Source organism: Eleutherodactylus coqui, chromosome 12 (genome assembly GCF_035609145.1).
Source record: "Eleutherodactylus coqui strain aEleCoq1 chromosome 12, aEleCoq1.hap1, whole genome shotgun sequence".
Classification (NCBI taxonomy): domain Eukaryota; kingdom Metazoa; phylum Chordata; class Amphibia; order Anura; family Eleutherodactylidae; genus Eleutherodactylus; species Eleutherodactylus coqui.
The window spans coordinates 56,789,148-56,801,936 of NC_089848.1; the positions used below are offsets into that span (position 1 = coordinate 56,789,148).

At 44.3% G+C, this 12,789-nt stretch overlaps 1 protein-coding gene across 1 annotated transcript in view; it reads right to left on the bottom strand.

Annotated features, from left to right (window-relative positions):
* Positions 1 to 309: 309 nt before the first annotated feature.
* The window catches only part of PLCL2 (phospholipase C like 2), a 184,456-nt gene continuing 171,976 nt past the window's right edge, over positions 310 to 12,789 (bottom strand). The window contains exons 6-7 of the mRNA XM_066585686.1: positions 12,327 to 12,436; positions 310 to 1,200 (exon numbers count right to left, since the gene is read on the bottom strand). Of these exons, the coding sequence (XP_066441783.1) occupies positions 1,021 to 1,200; positions 12,327 to 12,436 (290 nt within the window). The 3' untranslated portion in view covers positions 310 to 1,020. The remainder of the gene's footprint in view (positions 1,201 to 12,326; positions 12,437 to 12,789) is intronic.

Here is a 12,789-nt window from a genome sequence, read left to right on the forward strand (position 1 = left end):
CAATATAACATGAAGCACCTTCTAATGGGAGCAACACAAACTAATATGGTGTAACATAAAATAACGCTGGCCTATTGCCATTTCTTGCGTTATGAGATGTGACTTTCTTAAAAAAAAAAAAATAAGTGTACGTATAAAATATATAAAATTTTTTTTTACAAATACAGCTAAATCCCTGTTACTTTTTGAAGAAAAAAAAATTTCCAACTCCAAACGACGTTAAATCAATAAAACGTCTACCAAACCCACTAAGGTCGTTTCTTATCCTTTCTTTAAAACAAACGTGTAATCTGATAAGATGCATGACAATTCAGATAATAAAACTTTGTTTAATGTGAACACATCACAAAATAAAAAAGGTAGATATATTTACAATAGGTCTTCAATTTGGTCACTTTTACATTAGATATTAACAGTTCTTAAAACGTTGTGGCAACAAGATCTACACTATAAGGTTAAAGTGGATTGCACGTCTTTAGGTTTGCTACCTATGGTGCACAAATAGCTAGCGCCCGTCGTTTTATTGCATTTACTGTTCTTTATATACAATATGGCTCAAACAGAACATAAACAACTAAAGCCATGTCTGTAGATTCACTCTTCAGTGCAACGCGTTTCAGTCCTTTGAGCACTCTATAGGTTACAATAAGCACACGGTTTATGAAATGTGAGGATTTCTCTTTTATTTAAATAGAACTATTAAAATCTAAATTAAAAAAACACTGCTATGCCTCTTCAAGCAGCACGCACCTCACTACTCAACGCTAGTCTAATAGACTTCAACGCTTTCACGTTTTGGCCAGCAATTTTTCCACATTCGCAATCTGCTTGTCAATAATCCTTCATTTATCAAATACATGTACTGTACTTTCACAGATAACAGACTGGTAGATCTCCAGTTGTGCTTCAGAAATAAAGAAAAATAGAATCTGTGTTTTCTCCCGGAAGTGCAAAGCAAACACCTTGTGCAGCTACATTGGTCGTAGAAAGTCCAACAAGACCAGAGGTCGGGATTTAATTTCAATCACCCGTTTCATCTCCGGCCTTCTCTGGAATGGCCTCTAGGCTTCTTCTTGGCTTGGACGCTTCTGCATTTCCAGCAGTTGCTTTGTTGAGTCCACATGATACAGCAGCATAATGAATTTGTTTTAAGTTCTCCATGGTTTCTGTTTTGGCATATTTGAGAAGATCTGCTTGTCCCTGTTAGAGAGAAAAAATGGTTACTGGTTAGAACTTGCAGGGGGTAAGATCCTTTAATCAACCGTGTATACTATCGCAATGAGACAAAGAAAATGTAGCATTTGCCATTAACATGTATAAGTATAATGCCCTGGCCAAGAATGATGAACTTAAAGGGGGCGAGTCATCAAAAAATGACCTGTTGTATAAATCAAAAAGTTTTTTAAGAATTGGGTGAGTAGTCAACTCATCATCATCACTGGAAGGATTATAATGGATGGTAACACAGAATACACCACTTGCAATAGGTGATGACCACAGCTTATCTCCTCCCCCTTCATGCACAGGTCAAGGACCACTTATAACAATCTTCCATAGAAGTCAATGGGTCAGCTCTTGTTCTTTGGGTGAATGGTCGATAATATCTGCTGTAAAGCATACTTCTGCAACAAAGACGAGATGGTCGACCCCTTAGTTATGTACAGACAAGAGAATAAAAAAAAAAACCTCACAAATCATAAAATAAAAACAGATTAGAAGAATGGAATAGGTTTCACTATCTGACCGGAGGTTCAAATGCAGATGTGAAACCGGCCTAATATACAGAAAGGAGAGCATGCTAAAACTGTGTTCAAGTGGTTTACAAGATGATAGATGCATTTGCTTTTATGTTTATTGCAGGTCGGCCAGTGAAGGATCCATGGTAAAAGGCCCTAGTCAATATTCCCATGCTATTAGCGCCATTTAAGATTTTTTAGTCCAGGACGAACATTGGGTCTTGTAATAATGGCAAGAGGTTAAGTAGTAAGACCAGTAAATCAATTACTGTGTCAATAAAAAGGTCTTAGGACTTTTTTTCAAAGACCAATTATCTAGAACAAATGTTCGCCCAAACATTCGATTGCTTGATAATCTGACCATATGGATGTGCTCCTAATCGCCCAATGAACGAGCAAACGCTTGTCCATCAGGTGGTTGCATCCTTTGTGCGGCAGGAAAAAAAATGTCGTCAACAGTACATTCCGCCATGTAAATGGAGCAGGTGCGGCCAATAATGTTGATACTTAATGGGGACGAATAATTGTATGAGTGATGGTTTATTCCATAGTCAAGTATGAATGATCCTGTGTGAAGGCCCGGAACACAAGCTTCAAGCTCATTAATCGGCTCGTCATCGGGAACACGCTACTCTATGAAAAGGTGCCTTAAACTGTTGGCAACTTCAGGCAAAGACAAATAGGTTAGTACTATAAGAACAAAAGTAAAACCCACCCTCCCCCAGCACCTTCTGGAGAGGTTTCACAGTATTTACTTTTTTCTGCCATTGTGCACATAGGTTCATTTGGCAAAGCAATGGTGAATGATATAGAAACACAAGGCTAAAAACCTTGGCTCAATTGCTTCAAAAACACAAATAAAAAGTTACGCATATTGTTAGAGATAGGAAAGAATTATTGCTTATAGATCGATAATTTTTATCAACTGCTATCGACTCCTGAAACTATAAACCAATGAGCACAAAAGGAGCGTAGTGTCTAATATATTCAGCCTTGAGTCTTCCGAAGACTACTTGTCTTGTAGTCTATTCACCAAAAACAATTAAAGGGGTTGTCCCGCGGCAGCAAGTGGGTCTATACACTTCTGTATGGCCATATTAATGCACTTTGTAATGTACATTGTGCATTAATTATGAGCCATACAGAAGTTATCAAAAGTTTTTCACTTACCTGTTCCGTTGCTGGCGTCCTCGTCTCCATGGTTGCCGTCTAATTTTCGCCGTCTAATGGCCAAATTAGACGCGCTTGCGCAGTCCGGGTCTTCTTATCTTCTCAATGGGGCTCCGTGTAGCTCCGCCCCGTCACGTGCCGATTCCAGCCAATCAGGAGGCTGGAATCGGCAATGGACCGCACAGAAGAGCTGCGGTCCACGGAGGGAGAAGATGCCGGCGGCCATCTTCAGCCGGTAAGTAAGAAGTCACCGGAGCGCGGGGATTCAGGTAAGCGCTGTGCGGGACAACCCCTTTAACTCTTTCCTCAGCAATGAGCCAATCAGGGGCATGTCTCACTCACACCCCCTTCACACCCACTGCAGGCCGGCCGCGTTGAACTCAGTCTGCCGGGACAAGGTGAGTATATATATATATTTTTTATTTTTACACATTTCTGGATGAATTGCAGGGAAGGGCTTATATATTTAAAGGGGTTGTCCCGCGCCGAAACGGTTTTTGTTTTTTTTCAACAGCCCCCCCGTTCGGCGCGAGACAAACCCGATGCAGGGACTTTAAAAAAAAAACGCACAGCGCTTACCTGAATCCCCGCACTCCGGTGACTTCTTACTTACCCGGTGAAGATGGCCGCCGGGATCTTCTCCCTCGGTGGACCGCAGGGCTTCTGTGCGGTCCATTGCCGATTTCAGCCTCCTGATTGGCTGGAATCGGCACGTGACGGGGCGGAGCTACACGGAGCCGCTCTCCTGCACGAGCGGCCCCATTGAGAAAAGAAGAAGACCGGACTGCGCAAGCGCGTCTAATCTGGAGATTAGACGGCACCATGGAGACGAGGACCCTAGCAACGGAACATGTAAGTGAATAACTTCTTATAACTTCTGTATGGCTCATAATTAATGCACAATGTACATTACAAAGTGCATTAATATGGCCATACAGAAGTGTATAGACCCACTTGCTTTCGCGGGACAACCCCTTTAAGTCCTTCCCGACAATTAATCCTGCGCTCGCCGGCAGCCCATTGTTTTCAATGGAGCCGGCTGTATTGCCAGCTCCATTGAATTCAATGGGCAAACATCGTTCTTCTCTGTCACAGCTGTTACAGCTGTGGCAGAGAAGAATGATTTGTCTTCTATATGTTCTCAATGGGGTCGGCACTGCTGCCGCCGGCCCCATTGAGCGCATATAGAGAAGAGAACAGGAATCGCAGATCGCAGATAGGTGCGATCTGCAATTTCTGTTCTATAATTTATCGGACGAGCGCATAAAAAGCGCTCATGTGTCCGATACCATTGCAAAGCACTTGTTTTAAAAAAAATCGCCGTACGCATGTGCATGCGCAAATCGCGCGAAAAAACGCCCGTCTGACTAAGGCCTAAGGCTGATTTCAAATATGCGCTTGGGGTTCCATTTGGGGCAGAGGTGTAACTTGAAGATGTGGGGACTGAATGCAATATCTGTAACAGGGCCCCCAACTATAATACTTTATTCATACTACTAAGCTTCTTGTATGGAGAAGAGAGGCCTAATGGGCCCCCCTAAGGGTCCTAGGGCCCAGGTGCAACTGCATCCCCATTAGTTACGACTCTAGCAAGGGATTCCCCTTTCCTGCTCCCCGAACCAAACAGGTCCATTTTATGACTGCGCCGAACAGACCCCATTGACTATAATGGGTCTGTTCGGTTTCCGGTCACTAGCCTGGAATTTTGGCCTTAAGCCGAATCTACGACAGAACCTCCGAGGTTCCAACGCAGATGTGAAGGCAACTTATCCTATTCTGAAAGGGGGATTTTAATAAACTATCCATAAACAAACTTTGTTGGGACAACTTTGCTGAACTACAATTACATTTTATTTGGTTTGTCCCTCTTTTTCCAGCATTTTGCACACACAGAAACTCTATTACATCTACATTACAGCTTATATGTCCAATGGAAGCCACAATGGTGTAGAGAAGCCTATGGGGAAAATACCTGAAGCAAATGCTGTACCTAGAGCATCCCAAAAAATACACTAAAAAGGAGGAAGAACGCCACAGAAAAACTTGCACTGTTTGTAGCATGTTTTATATTTTCCTTCTGCCTTAGGGTGGCTTCTCATGTGCCTTTCTTCGCGCACGATACACAGAGAATAGAACCCATTGATTTCAATGGGCTCATTCACATTCTCGTATTTTGAAAGTGCATTTTGGTCGCGCGCAAAAAGAAAAAATAGAACATGTTCTATTTTTATGCGTATGTGTGCACCAAAAGATCCCTATAGGAGTCAATAGGAAGTGTGCAATATGCAAGGAGATGCGTGAAACATGGTGTAATTGCACTGGAAAACCACATCCAGAACTAATTAGCCATTTCAATCAGTGCGTTTGTTTGCCACATGCAAATGAACATGTCCTGCGGGAAAAAGTACGGAGAGCTACACTGATACGTGCACAAGAAAGCATCGTTCAGTGCGCAAATACGTTGCGCTGAGGCGTGCATAATTGCGCTTATGCAAATAAGGAAGATGGAACAATACCTCTGCAGCGCCATCTATTGGATGGCTGCATTCCTTCAAATCAATGTACGACTTTTTAACAGGTCTGTAAAACAATGATTGGGAATAGGAAACCAAGCCAGAATCCATACACAGACAGCTGTTTCGGGGTGTTTGCCCCTCATCAGTGTGCAGTAGGTTTTTGCCTTGGCTGGTGAGAGACCAGCGACGTGGATCAAGAGGGGTTGGTCAAGAGCAGAGACGAAACCATTCTTGACCCTAAATGCGCTTACGCTCACGTAAACGTGGCCTTATACCTAATGTGAAAAAAAAACATGCAAAACTCTAGAAAACAGCAGCATTCTAAAAATGCTATGCATGAAAACACCGCTCATTGGACTACCTGTTCCCTCAGCCCCATAATTTAGTTCAGGTGGCTTAAAAGTAATGATAGTTTCCTTTAAGTCATTTAGTGACCTGAGAAGTAATGCGGGAGGACAACAGAGATGTCAGGTAACATGAAAAACATGGGCCATCATATCGGGCATCAGTAGGTTCTGAATCGGCAATGTACTTTATCTGCCATCTCTAGCCAGGAGGAGGGATGCTCTGCGACTCCCAGTGGGCAGATATACACTGAATTTCTGTTATCAGCAAACAAAATGAGATCAGATATAGGTCACTGTTCAACCACAATGAAACAAAGGCAGATGTATTACATAGATGTTGCAATGGCCGATTAGATCTTGCAATGGAGAGTAAATACGTTTTGCACATAAGCTGCAAAGCGCTTACCCTAATGAACTACATAAGATAGAATGAAGACGTCCCACGGGAATCCATGGTGTAATGGCCAGTATAGGTAGGGGTGTGGAACGTGAAGGTATACACGGTGCAGTGGCCAGTATAGGAAGGGGTGTGGAATGTGAAGGTATACACTGTGTAGTGGCCAGTATAGGTAGGGGTGTGGAACGTGAAGGTATACACGGTGTAGTGGCCAGTATAGGAAGGGGTGTGGAACGTGAAGGTATACACGGTGTAGTGGCCAGTATAGGAAGGGGTGTGGAACGTGAAGGTATACACGGTGTAGTGGCCAGTATAGGTAGGGGTGTGGAACGTGAAGGTATACACGGTGTAGTGGCCAGTATAGGTAGGGGTGTGGAACGTGAAGGTATACACGGTGTAGTGGCCAGTATAGGTAGGGGTGTGGAATGTGAAGTTATACACGGTGCAGTGGCCAGTATAGGTAGGGGTGTGGAACGTGAAGGTATACACGGTGTAATGGCCAGTATAGGTAGGGGTGTGGAACGTGAAGGTATACACGGTGTAATGGCCAGTATAGGTAGGGGTGTGGAACGTGAAGGTATACACGGTGTAGTGGCCAGTATAGGTAGGTGTGTGGAATGTGAAGGTATACACGGTGTAGTGGCCAGTATAGGTAGGTGTGTGGAATGTGAAGGTATACACGGTGTAGTGGCCAGTATAGGAAGGGGTGTGGAATGTGAAGGTATACACGGTGTAATGGCCAGTATAGGTAGGGGTGTGGAATGTGAAGGTATACATGGTGAAGGTATGACAGCGTGTGCGGTGCTGCTAAACCAGCTCTAACCCATTGAGGCATGGACTCCACAAGACCTCTGAAAGTTTTCCTTGGTATGTGGCACCAAGGTCAACTTCACACGGACATAAGCACACTTGCACATGCCTTAGCACAACTTTTTTTGTTCTATGAACAAGGCTATTTTGTGCGTGTATCCGTGTGTTTTACTGTACGTTTTCTGCCCGCAGGACATGTTTATTTGCACGTGGCAAACAAACGCACTGATTGAAATAGCCAATTAGTTCCAGATGTTTTTTCCCAGCAGAATTACATAGAGTTTCATGCATCCCCTTGCGCATTTGTGCACCCCACATTGACTTCTATGGGGACCTTTAGTTCGCAAATGTGTAGAAATTTAGAGCATGTTCTATCTTTTTTTGCAGGCTGAAAATGAGCACACAAAATACGTACATGTGAACGAACCAATTGAATTCAATGGGCTCTGTTCACTGTGTATTGATTGTGCAAATTCTGCATGCAAAAAAAAAAAAACCCCGTGTGAAGGAGGGTCGTTCACAGCAGTGCCAGTTCTGTTCTGCACCTCTGTTGCGGATTTCTGCTTGAATTTCGGCCTGTAAATTCTGTGAAAATGCCAGACTGCAGGCGGGAAATTGAATGAACCCCATTAGAGTCAATGGGGGTCTGTTCTGCACCTTTCCCAGACGGAGCAGGAAAATGGGACTCCCTGATGCTCATGTGAACGAGCCCTAAGACATTAGCAGCCGTTCCTTTGGGTTGGGGGATGCAGACTCCATGGATTAATCTTTTTTTCCAGCACATTCCACAGATACTTGATTGGATGGAGATTTGGGGAACTTGGAGGCAAAGTCATCACCTTCAACTCTTTATGTCCCTTGAACCATTCCTAAATAACTTTTGTAGCATAACAGGGGCACTATCTTGCCACTAGTCCTAGGGGATACTGCTGTCATGGGGGTGTACAATGTTTAGGTAGATGGCATAAGTCAAAGTCACATCCACATCCGCTTCTCTGACTACCTGAGGCACGCAGTGCAATAGTATGCATGGGTAGTCTAAGGCACTACATGCTGCTCACATGGGCAACACTAGTCAATCACAACAGGTGTAGAGTCTTATACTAATGGTGCATACCAATACACAATGTGCACCGGGTAGTCTGAGAAGTGGTGCAGCCATCTTCGTTTGTCCTGGCCCGGAGGGTAGCTTTAAGAATTCCCAACAGAACATTGCCCAAAGCATCACACTGCCTCTGCTGGCCTCATACATTGCACTCTGCAATGCACCTTCTGTTCCGACACTTTTCTATCCTAGTCGGCACTAACTTTTTCAGCAATTTGTGCTTTAGTATCTTCTCTGTGCGATCAGACTGGATAATCTACACTTCACTCCCCATGTATAAAGAAATTGTAATTCTGCGGCAGATAACCAGATTTTGTGTATGTGCCATAATGGAGATTAAAGAGGACCTGTCAACAATCCTGATGCATTCCCCTAAAATAACAGTGCTTTAGTTTGGTGGTTTCAAATCTGTGACATGGATTTCACTTTTCTGCTCCGTTCGAGTTTATAGGACTGCATTAAAGAGGCACTAACTTTTTAGACAACGTATTCTCATCTACTAGCCTGCGTTAGTCTTATCATTTCTGTAAAATACTTACCGTATAAGCAGAGTTTTTCAGCACACAAAAATGTGCTGAAAAAGCCCCCCTCGGCTTATACTCGAGTAGGGTTTAAAAAAACCCCTCAATACTCACCTATCAGCCGGCGTCTGTGTCCCCAGCGCGATGCTCTCCCCGGCGGTGTGGCCAACTGCTTCATTCTTCTCCCCGCTGTCTTCTCCCTGGCTTGCTTTTAAAATCCCCGCCGTCAGCGCTGTGATTGGATCGAGCGCCGGCCAATCACAGCCGGCGCTCGATAAACCAATCATGGCCATTCAGTAATGTCATTCTGAATGGCTGTGATTGATTTATCGAGCGCCGGCTGTGAATAGCCGGTGCTTGATCCAATCATGGCGCTGACAGCGGGGATTTTAAAAGTAAGCCGGGGGAGACGAATGAAGCAGTTGGTCACACCGCCGGGGAGAGCATCGCGTCGAGGACACAGACACCGGCTGATAGGAGAGTATCGCTTTTTTTTTTTTTTTAACTTACTATATACTTGAGTAAAGCTCGGCTTATACTCGAGTCAATAAGTTTTACCAATTTTTCGTGGTAAAACTTATTGACTCGCCTTATACTCTGATCAGCTAATACTTGAGTATATACGGTACATTAAAAAATTACAATAAAAAATGTGGTTACTTTACCACTGTAAATCACGTTTAAAATGGCTTGTTTCCCTTCCAGCTTTTCTACAATCCACTGTCTGTTAGGTAAAGAGATTCTATAGTATTTTCTTTAGCAATAGGAGGAGGAGCTGTCTTTACAGAGAAGTTCCAGAGCATTTAGAGGCTTCAGGCTGACAGATCTGCAGACACTGTGATAATGAGCTCCATAATATCCGCCTCTCCCATTATATTGGGTTTATTCACCATTGGCCAGAACGTCTTAACTGTCTTGGTAAAGTAGAAGGTCAAGCATTCAGATACTGTCATCCTGCTGATTGGACAGCAGAATGTGCAATGCAGCATGACAAGTCATGGCAAAAAGTGCAGGACAGTGAACTACTGGTAGAATGCTAGGCTTGCTACATGACTCCTGCTTGAAAGCAGCAGGGCAACAGAAAAATGGAGAAGCCCACCTGAAAATCAGAACTTACAGACATGAAACAGGGTGCAAACACCAACAAATGAGGGTAGGGAGAATCTGTTATACTTTAGAAAACTTGTTGAAAACGCAGGTACGTTTTAAAGCAAGAATCACTGCGCAAAATATAATTTGAGCTGCAAAATTAATGGTGCTACAACACTCCACTGCCATAACCTTTTAGCATCATTCAACTGTTTTTGATAGTGATGTGCCTTCCGTTTCTGTTGGCCTTAAAGGGGTTGTCCCGCGCCGAAACTGGTTTTGTTTTTTTTCAACAGCCCCCCCGTTCGGCGCGAGACAAACCCGATGCAGGGACTTAAAAAAAAAAAACGCACAGCACTTACCTGAATCCCGCCGCTCCGGTGACTTCTTACTTACCGGTTGAAGATGGCCACCGGGATCTTCTCCCTCGGTGGACCGCAGGGCTTCTGTGCGGTCCATTGCTGATTCCAGCCTCCTGATTGGCTGGAATCGGCACGTGACGGGGTGGAGCTACACGGAGCCGCTCTCCGGCATGAGCGGCCCCATTCAGAAAAGAAGAAGACCGGACTGCGCAAGCGCGTCTAATCTGGCGATTAGACGCTGAAAATTAGACGGCACCATGGAGACGAGGACGCCAGCAACGGAACAGGTAAGTGAATAACTTCTGATAACTTCTGTATGGCTCATAATTAATGCACAATGTACATTACAAAGTGCATTAATATGGCCATACAGAAGTGTATAGACCCACTTGCTTTCGCGGGACAACCCCTTTAACTATGTGCGACCCTTGCGGCTGCATTGGATACCAGGTGGATGTAGGCTGGGGATGATCTCCCCCCTAGAAGTCTGCCTGGCCAGAAATAATCTTCCTACATGCGACAGCATCTTGTAGAGCTACACGATTCATCCTCCTCCTGGCTTTATCTCCTCCCTCTGACGTTCCAAGGCATCTCTGTCAGTCTATATGTAGCTCCACAACAATTGGTTATTTCTACTGCTGTATTTGTTATGAGCTTGGTTCTGGTGCTGTATTACTGTTATGAGCTTGGTTCTGGTGCTGTATTACTGTTATGGGCTTGGTTCTGGTGCTGTATGGCTGTTATGGGCTTGGTTCTGGTGCTGTATGGCTGTTATGGGCTTGGTTCTGGTGCTGTATGGCTGTTATGGGCTTGGTTCTGGTGCTGTATGGCTGTTATGGGCTTGGTTCTGCTGCTGTATGGCTGTTATGGGCTTGGTTCTGGTGCTGTATGGCTGTTATGGGCTTGGTTCTGGTGCTGTATGGCTGTTATGGGCTTGGTTCTGGTGCTGTATGGCTGTTATGGGCTTGGTTCTGGTGCTGTATGGCTGTTATGGGCTTGGTTCTGGTGCTGTATGGCTGTTATGGGCTTGGTTCTGGTGCTGTATGGCTGTTATGGGCTTGGTTCTGGTGCTGTATGGCTGTTATGGGCTTGGTTCTGGTGCTGTATGGCTGTTATGGGCTTGGTTCTGGTGCTGTATGGCTGTTATGGGCTTGGTTCTGGTGCTGTATGGCTGTTATGGGCTTGGTTCTGGTGCTGTATGGCTGTTATGGGCTTGGTTCTGGTGCTGTATGGCTGTTATGGGCTTGGTTCTGGTGCTGTATGGCTGTTATGGGCTTGGTTCGGGTGCTGTATGGCTGTTATGGGATTGGTTCTGGTGCTGTATGGCTGTTATGGGCTTGGTTCTGGTGCTGCATGGCTGTTACGGGCTTGGTTCTGGTGCTGCATGGCTGTTACGGGCTTGGTTCTGGTGCTGTATGGATGTTACGGGCTTGGTTCTGGTGCTGTATGGATGTTACGGGCTTGGTTCTGGTGCTGTATGGATGTTACGGGCTTGGTTCTGGTGCTGCATGGCTGTTACGGGCTTGGTTCTGGTGCTGCATGGCTGTTACGGGCTTGGTTCTGGTGCTGTATGGATGTTACGGGCTTGGTTCTGGTGCTGTATGGATGTTACGGGCTTGGTTCTGGTGCTGTATGGATGTTACGGGCTTGGTTCTGGTGCTGTATGGATGTTACGGGCTAGGTTCTGGTGCTGTATGGATGTTACGGGCTTGGTTCTGGTGCTGTATGGATGTTACGGGCTTGGTTCTGGTGCTGTATGGATGTTATGGGCTTGGTTCTGGTACAATATGTATTGACTGAGCTGTTTTGGTATAGGTATGCAGCTAACTTGCTGCTTTCTGCACGAACAATATACAGGCAGACTGCCTATCAGTACAATATAAAATTGTTCTTTTCTTATGACGGGAAAAGTGCCTAAAGAATTCTGCATAGCATACCATATAACACAAGCCCAGCACTGGCTATTTCTAACAGTGAACCTAGCTGGGCATTACAGACCCAATGGGATGATCTATGAGCTGCAAAAGCAGATTTATGTATGTAAAATGTCCTTTTCGCAGTATTTCAGAGGAGGCTTTAAATTCGGACTTAGGAGACCACTGACAGGTTTTTGATTGCGTTAGGGATGAAGCTGTCCAGGAGGAAAGAGAACACAGGAATAATCTGCCCAATGATGAACAATTACAGACCATATGGTAAGCCTGCGATGAAATGTGCAGGGAACACTGTGAGCTGAAATAAAATAATGTAGCTGAAACACGGCTGATATCTACCTTCAATATGGTTATGTTCCAAGTAAAGCTCTCAATGGCCTTCAGCATCTTCCTCTCTTTTAAACCTTCCTTTGCCCCGATGGAGTTGAGATTCTCATGGAATTCCATGGCTGAAAAGAGATACAAAAGATGTATGTGAGACAACTGGAGATTTTCCATGCATCATTTATTTAATCTCCTGTTTTTCTTCGTCCTTTTTATAGTCATCGGCTTTTGTCTAATCTGAAATTCATTAAGAAAATGAGAAGATTTTAAGAATTAAAAAGACTTCAAGCAGATTGGAAAAAGAAAATCTTTAAAGAGAAAAAAAAAGAGGCCAGATTGGATTTATTAATGTTCAAGAGGGAGAGAGCGCACATGAAGATGGTCAGACTGACACGTGAGTGATTTGACTGTACAGGTAGGAGACAGAAAAAGGAATTGTTTTTCTTGCTGCTCGTTAACGATTTGTAAGCAAAAATGT